Source organism: Cupressus sempervirens, chromosome 4 (assembly GCF_028749045.1).
Source record: "Cupressus sempervirens isolate cs-2001-9-10 chromosome 4, ASM2874904v1, whole genome shotgun sequence".
NCBI lineage: Eukaryota > Viridiplantae > Streptophyta > Pinopsida > Cupressales > Cupressaceae > Cupressus > Cupressus sempervirens.
In genome coordinates this window covers 594,156,763-594,176,431 of record NC_143121.1, presented here as the reverse complement: position 1 = coordinate 594,176,431, position 19,669 = coordinate 594,156,763, and the positions used below count along the sequence as shown (strand labels likewise).

At 36.0% G+C, this 19,669-nt stretch overlaps 1 protein-coding gene and 1 long non-coding RNA gene across 3 annotated transcripts; both read right to left on the bottom strand.

The window, feature by feature from the left end:
• Positions 1 to 1,044: 1,044 nt before the first annotated feature.
• Positions 1,045 to 19,476, bottom strand: SIR (sulfite reductase). 2 transcript variants are annotated; one of them, XM_089826085.1, is made up of 8 exons: positions 19,150 to 19,476; positions 8,965 to 9,759; positions 8,308 to 8,604; positions 8,022 to 8,219; positions 4,454 to 4,588; positions 4,060 to 4,176; positions 1,880 to 2,038; positions 1,045 to 1,668 (listed from the first exon to the last, which is right to left on the bottom strand). In XM_089826085.1, the coding sequence occupies exons 1-8, from the start codon at positions 19,303 to 19,305 to the stop codon at positions 1,606 to 1,608; spliced, it is 1,920 nt and encodes a 639-aa protein (XP_089682211.1). In that variant the 5' UTR covers positions 19,306 to 19,476; the 3' UTR covers positions 1,045 to 1,605. The 2 variants fall into 2 exon arrangements, with proteins under 2 accessions (XP_089682211.1, XP_089682212.1); XM_089826086.1 differs by lacking the exon at positions 19,150 to 19,476 and adding an exon at positions 10,121 to 10,249.
• On the bottom strand, positions 11,597 to 11,995 carry LOC149562609 (uncharacterized). The gene is made up of 2 exons (XR_016363962.1): positions 11,883 to 11,995; positions 11,597 to 11,784 (listed from the first exon to the last, which is right to left on the bottom strand). It is a non-coding gene; the product is annotated as an uncharacterized LOC149562609 (long non-coding RNA).
• Positions 19,477 to 19,669: the final 193 nt, after the last annotated feature.

The window sequence follows — 19,669 nt, the reverse complement described above, 5'->3', positions numbered from 1 at the left end:
AATTTCATGCAGGCATCAAAGCATCTTGACATAAATAAATGCCTTAGACCCTTTGTGGAAAATCACTTAGTACACTTTAGCAAGCAGATATAGATTATTTTGACAAAGCTTATAAAACAATTTCATCCAAAGAAATCCGAATTGATTTTAAATTGAACCATCATATGATGTAAAATGCTTATATTTTATTTCTGTGTTAAAATATGTATATGCATTCAACATATGCGTACATATAAAGCAGATTAACTGCAAAAGTTCAAATAAATTGATAGCATGATATGATTCTAGAAAACTTTGTGAAAGAAGAATGACATTATCGAGGATAATCATTCTTTATCCCCATAGGCATAACATCATCTAATTTTCAGTATAGGGGACGTTACTCCCATTGTTTTTCAAAGGTTTAGTGCTAAATTGATAACATGATATAATTCTAGAAAACTAGATGATAAAGAATGACCCTGTCGACCACAATCATTCCCTGTCTCCATTAGCAAAACATTCAGTGTCATTCCTAGTCAACTCAAAGGGTTTAGTGCTAAATTGATGACATAATTCTAGAAAAGTAGATGAAAGAAGAATGACCTTGTCTAGCACGATCATTCTTTGTCTACAGATTGGCATAACATCATCTATTTTTCATCATAGTGGTAGTTTCTCTCGTAGTTTTCCAAAGGTCTAGCGCTAAATTTTCATGCAGGCATCAAAACATCTTGACATGAACACTTGAGACCCTTCGTGGCACAATTCCTTTGTACACTTGAGCGAGCAGATATAGATTATTTTAACAGAGCTTCTCTTACAATATCCTCCAGAGTGATTTTATGTTGACCCATCATATTATGAAAGAATAGTTATTTACTAGTTCTTTCTTTGTTGCAATATGTGCATGTATTGAGCAGGCTGGCTACACTAAACAAAACAATTGTTTTCAAAATAAATTGCATTAAATTCTATAAAAATCAGAACTTTAGTGTTTTTCCCTTGCATGCAGTTCTATAGCTGAAATAGAAATTCCACACCGTTTTCAAGATGCAAAAGTAGTTTGAAATAATGGAACAAGTTTGAACATCAAAACTCTCCCATTAAAAATGTTACGATCTCCTGTGACAGAAAAATGCAGCTCCTACATTTTGTAGTTTTCAGCTGCAAAGCAGCCTATGTCAGCATATGCTGACAAATGACTTGAAAAACCTTAAATAGCATATAATCTACCCAAAATAGCTAACCAGAAGACAGGTTACTAAACTGCTCATAGATACCCCGAACTCCAACAAAAGGTCATGTTGGTCATGGTACACAACTTGCCAAAATCACGTATTGCATTTTGTTGTCACTCTCAAATTGTTCATCCTCTGGCACAAGGGAGAATGTGCCACCCTATCGAGATACATGTTTTAAGCTTGTTCATAAACCCTTTATCAGAGTACGATAGGCCCAAGGGCCCAAAAATGAAACACACTCATGATATTAAAAAAATCACTGCATTGTATCATTTTCTTAAACCTTGTCTTCTCTAGTATAGTTGTCATACTATCTGCTGCAAACTCATCTGCATCAATGCTTCAAAATTCAGCCAAATTTGCCACAGCTTCATATGCTCTCTTATGTTGAAACTTTGGTAATACCTTTCCACTTATTCACTATATCTTGGAGTTTGTCAAAGCCCTGTACATAACCAACAGATCAAATGAGTACTCATTTATTTTTTATGACAGGACATTAGAAGACAACAAGAAAATCAGCTCTGCAATTTGCATTAATAATAACAACTTGAAGATATGAACTCCTAATCCCAGTAATGATACAAAATCACATTTCTTCTCTTGGAAGTAAAACTTGATTTTGTTTAACACAACATAAAGATAAGGAGACAAACCATTCGTTCTGTAAAGTCACCAAAAGACTCTCCTTGTTCACGATCACTCTTCCATGAATAAAAAAGGGGCTCAAGAACCTTTTCTAGTTCTTGCACTTTGACCTTGTTCATGAAGGTTCTTGCCAGACGTGTTTGGTTAGAAGCACCTCCAAGCCAAATCTGTCCCAAAAACGAATTCCAAGTTATCATTCTAAGAGCTGTCAAAAAAAAAACTCTGCTGCTATGACCATCAAAAAATAAATTGATCGCCTTCATAGAAAATTAAACCTCAAACACAATTCACTGCCTAAATAAAAAAGGTTAAAAAAAAAAAGCACTGATAGATTTAGTGGTTGCTTCCTTTTTTATCATATCTGATACTAAAGGTTTAAGGTGCATATCAAACAATAGGACTATTGAAATCAAATGAAGATTAACTGCATTTATATAAGAATTTTCTTGGAAATGGGTACTAATCAACTCCAGTTTTTCCTTTTACAGATACATATTATGTTTTTATCATATAACAATCAATTCTTCACTTCTACCAAAGAATTATACTCCCAGTAATGCAAAAAGGAGGAGGATGCAATATAATAAACAAAGAGTTCATGAAAATAGTTTCCATGTGGCAAGTTAGTTTGGCATCTTTTAGGAAAAAATACGTGGTTAACCATTACATTACTTTAAAAAAATTCAAAAAACCTGATTTCAATATTACAAAGCAGCCTTTCCATTGTGCTTTCATAAAGACCTAAACATAACTTTCCGAAGTGTATTTATAGGTTTCAACCTGATAGCAATCTCACATCTTGTCTTGGATGAACTAATGGATAAGATAAAGATTTGAACTTGTTGCATTGAAACTGCTCATATGACTCTTTTGATCTCTATGCTGGTCCTTGAAACTTGGCAGATACGTCAACCATATCATAGAAAATAAAATTTGGATGATTTAAGCATTTGAACTCTATGCTTCTTTTAAGGAAACATGAACAGTCTATAATGAATGACACTAAAAAAAGTCAGGTGATTGCGAAAAGCCATGTGAGTCAAACTCTAAAACATAGTAGACTTCAGATTTTGACTTATGGGGAAACTGTCAAACAAGTGGTAGTGAGTGCCCAATTGAGTAAGTGTTTGCTCTATTGGGTGAAATACATGGTGGAAAGATAAGTACCATGCTGCAGGTCTCTTATGAATGTGAAATGAAGAGATTAGAACTGAGGCCTCATTCTCAGCTCTCAGTAGACATTCAAAATTATCTGAGATATTTGTTCATTATCTCTACCATAACTTAAAAGGGATATAACGATAGTGTTTGTCTAGATCATCTCTATTATGATCCATATGTTTACTTTCCTTATATTTCTATTTGCAACGCATTCATCTCTCACACTGGCTGTTGTAAATTTCAAACTAGACCTATAACTGATTTCAGCATGTAAACTCCATCCCATATCTCAAATGCAAAATAATTTAAGAAATTCTACAAAAGCATATTAAGGAATAGAGCCCTTGACTGATTTCAGATTTAGACTGGTTAATTGGCAGGGAAATTGTCAAACAAATGGTAGTGAATGCCCAGTTGAGTGACCATTTGTTCTATTGAGAAAAGTATGTGATGGAAAAAGAAAATACTATGACACAGGTATCTTATGACTGAAATGGAAAGGGCAAAGCTGGAGTTCAATCTCAGCTCTCAGTAGACATCGAAAGCTGTCTGAAATATCTGTTCCTTATCTCTACCTAAAACTAGGATTAAATATGAAGATAATATGTTTTGATCATAAGATTCATAACTGTACTACTACCGATTCATTCATTTTTTTATATTTCTATTGATTGTGCATTCATATCTCGCACTTGATGTACAAATTTCAAAATAAGACTACTACAGATGTCATCATTTTAGCACATAAAATCCACCCCATATGATTTTAAAAATTGTGGAAAAGCACATTAAAACTAAGATAAAAATAGGATATAAAGATAATCTGTCTTGATCCTAAGATTTGTAACTATACTACTACTGATCTATTCATTCTCTTGTATTTCTGTTGATTATGCATTCATATCTCACACTTAGATGTGTGAATTTCAAAATAGGCCTACTACTGATTTCAGCATGTAAAACCCATCCCATATGATTTTAAAAATTGTGGAAAAGCACATAAAGTATAGAGCACAGAAAATAATACCTGATAGCTATTTGGCCCATCTCCTACAAGCCCCAACTCGGCCATGTATGGCCTTGCACAACCATTGGGACATCCAGTGAACCTAATCACAACTGAATCTTCATACTTTAGTCCAACCTGTTAAGAGGCACTGCATAAGTTCTTTGGGCAATGATGTGAAAGGTAGCTCGCATTAGCATTGAGTTTGCATTTATGCTTTACAGCAAGAAAACAAACGAGAAGACAGTACACATTTATGAAACTTGAAAAGTAATTCATTTTCCAGTTTGCTCTGAAATGCAAGTTGAAGAAAATAAGCATGCAAAGCACATAACTTATCTCAATTTATAACATGGCCAACTAGTATTCAGGACAGAAATAACATGACTGGAACAATGTAGGAATGGGAGTCTACCTTTTCAAATACAGCACGTGTCCTCTTAAGAATATCAGGACTTCCACGCTCTGCCTCTGCTATAGCAAGCGGACATAGAGGCAAAGCAGGGCATGCCATGGACGTCTTGTTGAGTGGATCAATGTTATCAGGATGCTACAGACATAATAGCCAACATGTTAAAACAAAATAATGGATAATAAACCATGGTGCAGCATTTGATCCAGGTATCCATTTTAGGAATGATGCACCTAACAAAAGAAAATTTTGAAATTAACCTGAGGCAATCAATATAAGCAGTAATTTTATTAGATTAAATTAAAATTAAACTTAAATTCCATTTAACTCTCGTCACATCAAAACACACACACACACCATACAATTCTCTCTATAAATCTTTTCAACAGCAGAATCCTCAGTATATTGTTTAATGCTGTATATTATATGTTATGCACCATCATATACTCAGATAACAAAAACTCATAAAATTCAATTTCAAGTCATATAAGAACCACTATACCTATCAATTGCCTCTACAGTTGAAGGTTATCACCACTTAGATACTTGATTGGATGTTTGTGTGTTTAGCCCATTTTTTTTTTATTGGACTTTCTACCAGCCAATCTTTTTGCCTTCATCACTTATCCCAGCAGTGAAAAACAAATCGTTGTTCCCAAAATTTGTTAAGAGCAATCATGTTTCCCAATCCAGGAAAAGCTTAAGTTACACATACATGTACATATCCAATAAAGACAAATATTTTGAAAACCTTGGACATACAGTGGATAGGACATGTCATGCATACAATTAGATACTAAAAAAAACATTAAAAAATGCTTTACAAAGAATACCAAAAAGCATAATCATTCAGAATACCATTCATTAATGTGAATATAAGCTTCAAGAAAGCATTTCTATTATTATCAGTTAAATGTAGATATAGGGGCAGGATAACTGCTAAGAGGACCAGGATGCTATTATACTTGAGACATGCAGCGAAATGATTAAGGGTACAGCTTTATCATCCAGAAACATAGTCGTTTGAAGATACAAACATGGGGATAGGGATGGGGATAAGGATGTGGTCTGCTTCCCGGATTGATTATAGTTAATACATGAAGAAACTAGAAGCCCATGCAAGGGTAGAATATGTGGTATGGAATTCAAAAAGGTATTGAAGATGTGAGCATAGTGCTGGTTACATAGTGGGGTTCCATATATTGCAGTTTTCTGCATATGGCAATTACGTGAAGGAACAAACTAGCAGCCTATGCATCCTAACTCAGAAAAGATAATTTCTACATCCATTAATCAGTTCACAAACCCTTAACCCAAAATCGTGAAAAATACTCTCAAAAAAGCTCAAAAGTCATTGCATAATATGTTTGAATAGAGGTGTTTTGCCTTTTTATAAGGGTAGGTGTTTTTTTCCGAACATTATTGTTTTTCCTCACATTATTTATTTAATGTAAATGGATGGGATATTATACTGGCCATATCCAGTACTTCTAGCTATACCTAACTCATTCATTGTCAAGGATATGGCCCAAGTACCATCTGCTCCATCAGGATCAAGCTCATGTCCAGCCATATCTGGTCCATTCCTGGATCCAGATCCAGAGAAAATCACTCTGATTAATGCAGCAAAAGTATCCAGTAACACACCTCTTATTCAAAGTATTCTGATCACATTGGGCCTGTGAAACAAAAACACTATAAACTGTGACACTCATGAATACTTTGCCAATCTACCCATCAGATATGCCATGTTCACTTAAAGACTACAGGACATGGAACTGAGCAACACAGAAACACAAAGATAAAATTAGTAACCCTTGTGGGGGGGTGGGGAACGAATCCTCATCCTTAGCATTAAACAATTATGATAAACATAACGCTCTCTTCAAAACCTAAACAAGTTATTATACATTTGGAATTACAATGTTCAACTGAGCCCCAGATAGAAAACATCAATATATCACCCATAACTTCATAACAACAAAAAAATCAATAAGATGAACATATACCTCAAAACTCGAAACTTGCTATATGCAATATGGGTGGAGACACAAAGCCTGTGACAGAAATGGCCAATTTAAACCACCTGTACTATGGCCAAGGTCATCAAGGGACGGAAGCACTTGGAGACTTAAGAGACTGGTACTAATACCGCTACGGCTAATTTTGAAATAGGAAACAGAGGCACTTGGAGATGCAAATTTATTTATATACTATGACAATTTCCAAAGAATATCATGACACAGAACTTTGAAATCAACGACACTGGTCAAGTAAAACACTAACTTTAAAGTTTAAATATGCAATTCCAAATGTCGAATGTCATTATGCCAAACAGTCTTATAACTCCCACTACATATTTCATATTAGATTATCATTACATATTGAAGTTCAAAAATATTGATATTTTAATGCTGATATGCAAAAACAAAAAAAACTCAGAAATCTATTGCATGCTCTTCAAAATTTTGATCAGTGAGATGTTAGCCAGATAATCATCACTCTCAAGCTTGGGTTCCTCTGGTGGTATTAGAACTGCGGATAACTCATTAAGGTCGTCAGGTTCAAGTGCTTCATCCACCATGGTTGCTGAGTGGTGGGAAACAGCATTTTTGGTTTATTTTTAACCTTTTCATATGCCTTTGGTTAAAGAAGACATGTGGAAGACTGTCAGGAAACCTGGTGAGAGATGGGGAGATGGTAGGCGACGTTGAAGTGAAGTCTCCAGCTAAAAATGAAGTCTCAGGAAGCGGGAAAAGTCTGAGTATCTCAGGGGTGCGGCTATGCATCTCCCGACTATAGTTACCATGGTTTACAAATACCTTTTTCTCATAGCTAGGTTGCATGGGTACACGTACCCACACCCATGGTACTCATACCCACGTACCCAAGTAGCAGGTACACATACCCGACGTACCAGATACTCGGTGAGAGCAGCATAGCTAAGGACCTTGATTAAGATTTCTAATTTTTTTTAGGCTTTTTGTTTGCATATCAGCTTGTTGTTTATCAAGCTTAATTCAATACAAAATCAGTTTGCAACTTTGATACAATACTTATTAACAGTAAACTTTATCACTGTTCAAGTCAGAAGTTTATCGTTTGCAATGTCATTGTTATATCATTATGGTTTATGATCTTCTTGTTCATGTTTGAAGTCTGCCTTCTCTGTTATGCATCTAAACATTTATCACATATTATTATTACAAACATATAGAAAATCTGAAACTAAGAACAACAGATTACATTTGCAAACTTTATCACTGTTCTTGTTTTGAAAAACCATTGTCATGACTCATAATTTCAGATTTTCTATAAAATATTAAATTATAATAAAAGAAAAGTTTGACATACCCAAGTAACCTCGTCCCCTATTTTGGAAAAAAGGGGTACCCGTACCCTAAGACCCAAGTACCCCCGTCCCCGTGCAACCTTGTCTCATAGTCAAACTTAATTATCTCTATATCCACCCTTCGACACCACCCTGCTTTCCCCTCCCCACAGGAGAGATAAACACACGCAAACACACCCGTGCAAGCATGAATATACACAAATGCAAAAGTAAACATACCAATAGGCCTGCCTGAGCAAGAGCATCATTAATGTGTGTTTTCCAAGCAGGTTGAATATCGCACAAGATGATATTCTGGTTTGGGGTTAGACGAACACTTAAGTTGTATTTCTCAATTACTTCTCTAAGTGTTTTTTTGGTAGCACCTTTGATCCGGCCATTATCAACATGCACTCCATAAAAAATATTGCCATCCCCCTGCGATGAAGCAAGTGTTTATAATTACCCAAACATGAAAAGAATCTACAAATCCAAACAATGAACAAAGCCAAAACATGATTCACACCTGCTCATGCCAACCTAGATAGCTCTCAAACTCCCATTTTGGAAGCTCCTTAAAAGGCTCAAATGCTTTTCCATAGTACTGCTCTACAACAGACCGAAATTTCTCAATTCCCCATTCATTTATTAGGTATTTCATGCGACTGTACTTTCTATCATCTCGTCTCCCATAGTCTCGTTGTGTGGCAACAATGGCTTTCACTGCATATAGAATATCTTGTTTAGGCACATAACCAAGAGGTTCTCCCAATCTTGGAAACGTGGCCTCCACACGATGAGTTCTTCCCATACCTCCACCAACCTGTAATGCCAATAGTCCAATAAAAAGAGATCAATCTCTTGATACATTTATAGAAGATATTTCACTTATTGTTAGTTGAAGTGTGTACAAAGCATATATGCTCATGACACATGCATGCAACAGATTAATCAACTCTATATATTTCACTTATTTCTGTGTATAAACTATGAATGCCATTGATAGGAGCCATTCTCTATCATTTGCTATTGAGTGAAAGAAGATAGATAACAACAAAGACCCAGTGCAGTCCATGGTGACTCTGCAAGAAGCATGCAGAAATACAGAGATTTACAAAGTTTGCAACGCATCTTTACATAGAATGTAATAAAATAGCTTGCTTAAAGGGCTTCAAGTACTCACAAATATGTCAAAGCCCTGAGGCTCCCCAAGTTCATTTGATATAACCACGAGCCCAACATCATTGGTAAGAATGTCAACAGAGTTATCAGTGGGTATGGTAACTGCGACCTTGAATTTTCGAGGCAGAAACTGAGTACCATAAATTGGCTCCGGAGAATTCTCAAAATTTGTTCCATGGGAATTATCATTGCGTGCCTCTACAACGTCAGGAGGATCTGCTGACATTATTTTCTCTCCATCCACCCATAAATCATAATAGGATCCTGACTGAGGAGACAAAAGAGCAGCAACTTTGTCTGCAGTTTCCTGTGCAAATAAATAGTCTTTTCTGACCAGATAAGGTGCTGCTGGGGCCAAAACATTTCTATTCAAGTCACCACATGCTCCAAGTGTGGAACCCATGCTTTTAATGATTGTGCTCATAACTGTTTTCAAATTCTTCTTAAGCACACCATGGAGTTGAAATGTTTGCCTTGTGGTGAGTCGAAGTGTACCAATCCCAAACTCATCCGCAAGCTGATCCATTACCAAATACAGCTTATTTGAAACTTTCCCAGCTGGATTTTTTGTTCTAAGCATGAACTGATAAGATTTTCCTCCACCTTTAAAGCGTTCATCTCGGTTATCTTGCTGATAGCTTCCATGGAACTTTATGAGCTGTGTTGCATCCTCACTGATATTTGAAGCTTCTGTCTGTAATTCTTCATTCAGAGGATATCGTAAATAGTTACTATTTTCCTTGATGATCTCAACCTTGCTACGCTTGGTCTGAGGTGTTGCAGGTGGCTTGGCAGGCTACATAGCAGTATTAAAATAGAAAAGTTAAAAACAGAGAAAACATGGAAGAAAAATTTAGAAAAACATCAACTTTTCAGTATCTAATAATTTGCATGCATTAAACATAGAACTCCCTTAAATTGCTTATTAGACTTGACCTTAAACCTAATGAGTGAATAAATATTAATAAAGTTCTTCCAAACTATACTCTTGAATCCAATATATGCCTGTCCGCTATGGTGTCCATAAAGAACTATCATGCCTAAAAGGCTACACGCACAAAGCTTTAAATTGTATAACTAATTTCCTAATTTTGGAAAATACATAAACACACAAAAGAAAATATTGTACATAACAACAATGCAAATGGTGCACCTACCGTAGAGCAATGTAAGACCCAGAGCGATACATTTTGTAAGCAGATTTGACCAACATTGCCTTTAATGCCAGGTTGATTGACTGTATTGTTTCAGGACTGCTCTTAATGTCACTGACACAACCCCTTAACCAATAGAACCACAATCATCCAGGAGATCAGACTGCTGAGAGACAACTCTTTATTTAGCTAAACCATTCAGCTATATACTAAATGTTTCCACATTTATTCATAAGAATAAACTGCGTGAAATACCAGCACTAGCAATATAAAACTTCATATATGTGAACCCTATTCTAAATCTGATGCAGGAGCATCTTGCATGAAAAAAAAAAAAATTTTGTGGAGGAGAGAGAAAGTGACGAAAATTAGAGGAGAAATAATAAAAAAAAGGGAAAAAGGAGAAAAGAAAGGAAAAGGTGATTTCTATTTTCGAGGTGCATAGGTGGCATAATAGAAAAAAATAAAAAATAAATGGTTGTCATTCCATTTATCGAGGTGAGTGGGTAGAATTCTAGAAAGTTATGAATATTGTAGAAAGTTTTGGAAGTTGTAGAAGGTTGTGGAAGTTGTAGAAGGTTGTGGAGGAATTCTAGAAGGTTGTGGATAAGTCATGCATGGGGTGGTAAGTGCCTATTTAAGCAAGGCATATGAGCATTTCTAAATCAAGCTCAAGGAGTAGAAGCTCAAGGGGAAGCTTGAGGAGTAGAAGCTCAAGGAGAAGCTTGAGGAGTAGAAGCTCAAGAAGGAGCTCAAGAAATAGAAGCTCAAGGAGTAGCTTGAGAAGGAGAAGCTCAAGGGGGAAGCTTGAGGAGTAGAAGCTCAAGGAGAAGCTCGAGAAGTGGAAGCTTGGGAAGCTTGGAAGGCTTCAAGGTGTGAAAGAGAAGGAGAAAGTGAAGAGTGAGTTTTCCTGAGTCTGTGAACAGAGCGCCGAATGTGAGGCAGTTTACAGCAGGATTGTGATGGACTTGTGAGTGTGTAGACAGAGCGCCGAATGTGAGGCAGTTTACACTTGGATCTTGGATAAGTTGGAGAAGAGCTAGTGACTACGGTTTAGAAACAAGGAGGTTGCTTGGTGGCTTGCGAGCACAAGTTGAGATCTCAGAGGTTTCTACCAGAGTGTGGATCTGGACTAGCTTGGGTTTGGATTGGATCTTGAGAGATCTTGGAAAAATGTTATTGTAATTGCTATTGAATTTTCAGGTATAATAAAATTGTCTCCATATTGTTGCTTTCTTGATTGTGAGTGGGTAAGGGTGGTGTGGCCCTTCGTCAGTGGTATCAGAGCGTACCGTCATCAAATGGTATCAGAATTGTATCTACATTAAAATCTCATATATTCACATCAGTTACATACCCCTAAATCAATAGTGCTCGAAGCTAAACAGCACTGCAAATGCAAACCTGGGCACAACTGCCATAATATATTTTGGTCAGTTGCCATCTTCTACTTGCGCAGATTGAACATGGATACAACTATTCAGGAGACTCAGCTTTAATAATTCACCAGCATTTAACAATAAGTGAATCTTGGGGCAAACGCGTCCATAAATGAATGTCAATTGCACAATCCTTTAATCAATATAACCACAATCATCCAGGGGATAGAACTGTTGAGTACAGTTAGCTATATAGTAAACGTATCCATGACTATTCAGAAGACTAAACTGCAAGAAAAGCAACAGCAGTCAGTAATATAAAATTCCAACATATAAACCTTACCCTAAATGCTAACTATTCCTATTTACATAAGTTAGTTACCTACCCTTGAATCAATGGAACCCAAATCGTCCAGGAGTATCAGAGTCATCCGGGGCTAAGTTGTTTTCACAGCTCTATAGATCCGAACCAAGGAACAACAGTCATCATTCACTTAGGTAAGTTGCTAGCACCCTTTATAAGTATATTCATGACCTTTAATAGGACATAAATCAGATATATATTCCCTTACTCAGTGCCATCCAGTGGCATACATCAGTAACACTATCTTCAATTAATGCAGCCATGGTAATTGGTAGTTTGACATCAATGTCCACAATGGCCAAGAATGCCTGAAAGCACTGAAGCAAGTGTACCTATGCAGAGAGTGTATAACAATGTGTGTGCCTAGAGCATCCCAGTCAACTGATATTAAACTGGAACAGAATATCAAACAACATTAACAGCACAAAACAGCTCTAGAATTAAAAAAGAGAAAAACTCTGATTGATCTTGATCGTGCCATTAGGTAACCTGCATATCAAACTACCCACTTTTTCAAACTACCAACGGGGGATGTACTCAAGCTGAGTATTTTATGTCTAAGTTGAAGCCACCTGCAATATAAACAAAGACAGACATCTCTAAGAGTCCTAACCCTCTTACTCTATGCAGGTCATTTTCAAGGACCGATAAGACCCTTCTAAAAAGACACATATCTCCCTTGATCTCATTTATTGTGGGCAGGACTTGTTGAAATGTAAAGTTACTTGAACTCAAACTCTAAAAGCTAGAGCATGTGCACTAATCTAATGGGAGATCATCCCCTGACTGCATCTAAGTTGATGGCAATGAAATGAGGAACCAAAATTAGTGCTGAATACTATCTTGGGTAGCAAGGTAGCGTATTCAAAAATCTTGTAGACCGAGAAGAAAATAGATGTGAAAGAGAAGCTTGGGAGTTAAAGATCTCTTGGATCTATCCATGTTGCATTCAAAAATGTTTTATGAATTATTAAAGAGGCCATGAATATGAGATCATACCATGCAGGACATCTTAGAATGAAATGTTCATAAAACTCAAGCTCTAGAATAGAAGTTTAACTGTCAACTAATCTCATGGGAGTGCATGATATGGCTCTGCCTTGATAGCAGAGAACCAATGTTACACTACGAGCACTCATGGACAGCAAGGTAGCATCATTTTCAAGCACTAAACCTAGATTCACCAATACAAAAACAATATTTAGACAAGAAGCTATAGTGTCAAAGAATCTTTTGGATCTATTTATCTTGTCTTAAAGCATGTTATGTAAACAAGTGCATCCATGACTGTCTAGAATCTAGATCATAGTAGGCATCTAGATCATAGTAGGCAGAAAGTCTTACAATGTAATGTTCCCCATACTCAAGCTCTAGAAGACAAAATTGAAGAATATGCTAATCTAATAGGACATCATAATATAACTCTGTTTGATCTGACAGCAGAGAACCTAGGTTATTAATTCTCTAGGGAAAGCTCCTTGATTTGGGTCCAGTACAGGTTCGGTCTGCCATTGGGGCTGGCTAGTCATGCAAATCGTCTAAGAGTCTATCTGGGTCTAACACAAGCATGCCTGTAGTGCTTTTTGCAAGGGCCAATGCCAATTGAATGAATTTGGCCATTGTTTTAGAAAAAGCTGACTTCTGAGTTTGACTACCCCTCAACCCTGCTGGTTTATTCCCCCTAGACACCCATTGAACTCATTTGAGTTGCCAAATACTATAAAGTCTGAACTTACAAACTATGCTTCCAAGTTTATGATGCAGGGGCATCTAGGTAGGCTAAATGAAGACCTAGTGTTCCTAAGGTATTTTGGCTTGTAGTGGTACTAGCCACACCACTAGGGAAATAAAGGGACTAGCTTGAGGAGTGTTGAGTATAGAAAGTCATGTTAGACCTTAGTTGCTCTTTGTTGCAAAAATTGTCCATTTCAGGTCAAATAGGGTAATAGTTTGATTTTGAGGGTAGAATCGCCAAATAAGTGTTTAAGGTCATTTTTCTATGTTTTAAGTCCTTTTTAGGCTTTTAGTAAAGTTTGGTAGCCTTTTGGGACAAGTTTGAGTGCAACAAGCAAAAAGTTGTAAAAGTTGTCAATGTTGTCATTGACAACATTGACAACTTTTTGTTGCATAAGAGCAACTTCATGGATGTGGCTTGATAACAGCCTGAAACAATTAGTATTAACCATTGGACAACTATATAAGGCCATACTCGACCTGTTCAAGGGATTGGAGGAAGTTTTTATTTTCTGTGTACGGACTGTACAGCAGTGATACAGTGACAACTCTGTTTTTCAAGTTTTGTGAGTTTACTGGATTGAAAGAAGTGTGGTAACCATTACAAATGCTAATTTAATTCCTTTCTAGATTCTGTACAGTGTTGGATTGCAATTTTGTGGTTTTATAGATAGTTAGTTAAATTATTTTGGTTTTTTCCAGTCTGCTGTCCTGAACCAGGCAGTTGGCCAAGATGCAGTCATAGAGCCTCTTCCCACTGTAGGATCTGTATGGGCTATTGGGATCAGGACAATGACTCCATGTACATATTGTACAGTGAAGGAGGGGCCAGGCAAGCAAGGATGGTGTTTTTATGGTGATGCCCTCAGCGAGCCAGAGATGCATGGCTAGGGACCACAGTATACAGCAGAGGTGTTAGGAGGGGTGGAAAGCAGTGATAGCTTCAATCAAATCTTGGATTAGGGTAAAGGTATGAGTGTTGAAGCCTCAACTGCTAGGGAAGGCAATGGTGAAAGATCTTTGTTGGGGGGGGGAACTTACATCTTCTCAGACAGACCTAATTTCTTTGTAAACCCTGATTTTTGGGCACTATTGTAGGTTGTACTGTATGGATTGATTGGGAGTCTAAGACCTCCAAAATCTTTTAGTTCTCTGAAAAGGGTATCTAGATCAAGAGTTAGTTTACCCTTGCAAGTTATTCAAGATTTTCATCAAATGGAGGACAAGTTGCTTGTAGCCCTATTTTCAAGCATTTTTGTGTGGTTCTTGGAACTCGATTAAGGTTTCAATGCAAAATGTGGTTGCAAGTCTTGGAGAGGATTATAATGTCTTCCTAAATGTCCAAAGCTACATTTGGAATGAAAGTTGAGATGTTGGGGCAGATTGTGGATTTGGTGGAGAGGGAGTAATAAGGGCTAAGCCTAGGAAGTGGTGAAAGAGCCGTTATCCTACCGAGTTGGTGTTCACTAGTTAAATGGAGTAGGACCTCATAAATTGGATTCTAAGGAGAGTAGGGCTTTAAGAAACCCAATTAGGTCAAGAGAAAGACCTAAGGAGACCCTAGAAGAAGTTGGGGTAGAAGGAAGACTGGTGTTACATCAGTTTACCTACAGATTTTTTGTCTACAATATCATCATCAAATTAGACAATGTTCCCTATTGTTACTTAAAGCTTACTTGTTTTCATTGCCATCTGAAAGACAACTTTTTCTTTTGGTGGCGGTGGGGGTGGTGTAGTTAGTGGACAATGCTTATTATAAGTGATGCTATATTTGAAGACCTGAATGATGACGTGTGATCACTGATGCTTGACATTATTAAGCTTTAATTTTTATATATAATATATATCATGACGTATGCTTTTGACTAATCGGCATATTAATATTTTCCGTTTTTATGGTAGTTTTGTTCATTAGATAATATGTAAATTACAATGAGGTAAGAGCCTACAACGCAACGGTAAATTGTGAGCCTCTCATCGGAGAGGTTTTGGGTTCGAATCTACTCAAGATTAACACATATAATAATTAATCTTAACAACAATAATAAATATAATAATAAATAAATTTAAATAATTTAGGCTTCAGTCAATTACCTATCAAAAAAACAAATGTAAATTACAATGCTCCAATTATGTATGTATTTTTTTACTTTTATATGTTTTTGTATGGATGAAAGCAAAACAAACCCGAAGCCAAAAGCAAACCCAAACCCAAACATAGCAGAGAAGCACTCTTGAGCAGCAAGGGAGCATTTTCTCCAAGTATTGAACCTAAATTCAACAATCTTGAAAACAGACAAACAAAAAAGGCATAAAGGAGAAACTTTGGTGTCAAAGGGTCTTACAGATATGTCAAGCATGTTTGGTAAATGAGTGGAATCATGGCTGTCCAGACAACACAAGGCAGGGCATCTCAAAAAGAAATGTTCCTTGTGCACAAGCTCTAGAAGCCAAAGTTCAAGCATGTGTTAATATCATGGGTCTGTCTATATTGATGGCAAAAACTTAGGGACATTGTTCTGTAAATCTATAAACTAGAAGACAGGACCTGCTGTCCCATAGGCTATTTTAGGCCTCAGTGACAATAAAAAAATTCTATTCCATTCTAATTTCTATTCTTCTTTTTACCCAATTAGACAGAAAATAATTCATATTTATTGATATCTGGTAGTGTATAAATTAATAAATAATATATATAATCACTAAAGGTCAAAACTTGCATTTTTTTAAGGTCAAATAATATAATATATATTTGGGATCAAAATTATTAAAAAAATTATGATCTTTATATGACTCCATTGAAGTTGGCACCAATGAACCCAAATGTGAGCTAAAGGCACCATTGGGCAGCATGTTGCAATGCCCCCTTATTAAATAAGATTTAATAATAAATTAATTAGTTAGTTAAAATATAATGTATATCATTAAAATGTAATTGATGTTAAATGAATGGTCCAAAGGTGTGAAATAAAGAGTCATGACTATTGAAGGATTAAGGTATAAAGGCAGAAATCATTAAAGGTTTATGAGTCCCTCAAGAATAAGAAATAAACATTTCCTAGGAAGAAAATTTACCAAGCAAGGAATAAATAAATCCTAAATTGGGAATGAAGGGAATCAACTTGAAACTAATATCCTCAAATTAAACCTCCAAGGAAGCAATGAAGGGTGATAACTCATTTCTTCTGAAGGATGGTCACTCATTTCTTGTGAAGGGCAATGACTCCTACAAGAAATGAATATAATGTCGCAAAAGGGGCGAATCCTTTCATTGATAGAAATATAATTCAATAAAAAACCAACTAATTAATAAAAGGAACAAGGAATGATTCAGTTTGAGTCATCATTTATCAATTCAATAGATCAGTTTTAAGGATCATTTCAGCATACATATTCAGAAAACTCATCATAAAATATCAATTCGTTAGGCTATATACAATATCAGAAATCTATTCAAGAATTGAATAACAAAATCATCTCATCAATCACCAAATCAATCAATCAACTATCCAAGACATCAATCAGAAACTGATATACAAGTATTACTAGAGGAATATAATGAGCACTAGACTGGCAATTTAGAGCAGCAAAGCAGAAATATGTACCGCTGTAAATATATTTGACCTAAATTGAAACCTATAAATAAACTTTCAAGTCTTAATTGCATGTTAAATTGCCACTCCTTTAAGAAATATCAATCAGCATTAATAAAGCAAATTCATCACACAATCAATTTGAGTTGAGGAAATATCTTGTAGTTGGAAGGACATATCCTTTCATGCTCTAGAGTCAGGAATTGGGAGGATAAAAAGCCCTTTTATGCTCTGGGGCTAAAAGTTGGAAGGTACAGGGACCCTTTAATGTTCTGGGCAAATTAATTCTTAAAGAGTTCACAAATTGATTGATATTGAGGATTGTAATAGCTAATTCTGAAAGAGTTAAACGATTTTATTAATTTTGGGGATTGTGCTTAATTTGTTGGTCTGATTGATCATTATCATCTTGAATTTTTTATGTACTGATTTGAATATATCATAAATTCCTGACACAATATACTGATTTCAGTTTTTAGTAATCAATATTGAATATTGTTTCCAGGTGTAAAACCTGGAGTATGCCATGAAGGAATATTACACAAGGTACATCAATCTATGATGCTTTAAGTATGTTATGTAAACTAGTGTAGCCATGGACTGCCTAGCCCATAGCAGGCAGAACATCCTAAAATGAGCTATTTCTAAAATTCGAGCTCTGGAAGTCAAAATTTAAATGTAGGCTAATCTCTCAGGGGATAGTTTCATGACTCCTAATGTGATAACAAAGAACCCAAATTTGTGCTACAGACACTCTTGGGCAGCGACATAGCATTTTCTTCAAGCACTGAACCTATATTGAACAATCTTATAACAGAGCAAAGAAAAAAGATGTAGATTGGAGGTTACGGCGTCAAAGGGTCTATGGGATCTATCTATATTGTATTCAAGAATGTTGTACTAAATGTGCTGGAATTGGAATATACATAAATCTTTACAGGTCACGAGAATCCTTTCTTAGATTTTATTAGACTAATATTTAAGATGTGTCACAAGAGTTCTCTACAGCTACTGTCTAGAGCAGGTACTGCAATTTAGCGCATAAAAGCACTCGTGCTTATGGTAATTCTGAAACATAAGACACGATGCCAATCCTTTTCTATGCACAAAAGAATAAACAATCCTCCATTACAAGTCTGAACCAAACAACGTGACACTTTTCCTCGTCATGGATATACTTATACAATAATATCTATTTACTACCATTATAGGTATCCTGAAAAGATCTATCTAAAAATTTCAAAACATATTAAGTTGGAGCTGTTTGACTTGTCTTTGGAACTATTCATTTATTTATTTATTGCATACATGTAAGCACCACTTTAGGTGCTACTAATTTTGAAAGTATTGCGTTTACTATCAAAACTTATATGTGCTGCTAATTTTGAAATTATTGCAATTAATAGTAAGACTTTCAGTTAAATTTAAATGGTATTGCGTTTATTATTAAGAACTAAGGTTACATTAAAGGTAAAATAAGATTTTTTTTTGACACACTCAACCATTACACTCCACCTCTTACTGTCATTTAACAATGGGTTGCCACAATAGAATGATTATACCAGGAAATAATAAGATTTTTTGTTGACGCACTCAATCACACTCTGCCTCTTACTGCCGTTTAATAATGGCTCGCCATAGTAAATAGATTATACCAAGAAATAGTATTACTAATCAACGGTCCACACCCAATATGCATAGAACCCAATCAGCAACAAAAAGCTAATCATCCTCTACATGGCTCTGAAAATAAACAAATCCTGAATTTTTCACAATTGAGGGGCGCAACAAACAAGCAAATAGGATTTTCAAATAAAAAATTCACTAATTCCTTCACGCTAAAATATGATAATTTATTTTCAAACAATTGAATACAATCCAAGCAAATGGGCATTCACGAAGTTAGTGTTACTCTCAAAATCTAACAAAACATATTTGCATTAACTTCTTAACAGAACTTACAGAAGAAACAGCCCTCACGACCAGATTTCTATATGAATTCTTGCATCCATTGAACCGACCGCTAAGAGGAGCTCTTGGCCCTTGTGACGTAAGAAAACGGATTTCAGAGCACCTGTTCTGCGTCACTGGAACGGTAGCCCTAGCTACGACCTCCATTTTCAGTTCTGTTCCTCTGAAACTCTGGCCAGAGATTCTCTCTGCGTCGACTAATTGTTGAAATATTGATGTGAGATGGGCAAAAGGGGAAAGGGATTACGAGGGTGAGAACGATGGATTGTTACAAACGTGAGAACGATGGATTGGGAGAATTTATAACTTCAAAAGAATGAAGATGACGGCTGGGTGCGTCTGGTAATTAATGGCGGGTCATGGAGAAGGTTCATCGAACGTGGTCCTGATTTTTCCCCGGGTGTCTTTCAAGTGTCAAAAGGTACAATATTCCTTGCCGGTCATACCCAAATTATTAAAAATTGCCTATCTTTACACTGTTCATGTGGTTGGACTGGTGAAGTTGTAGACA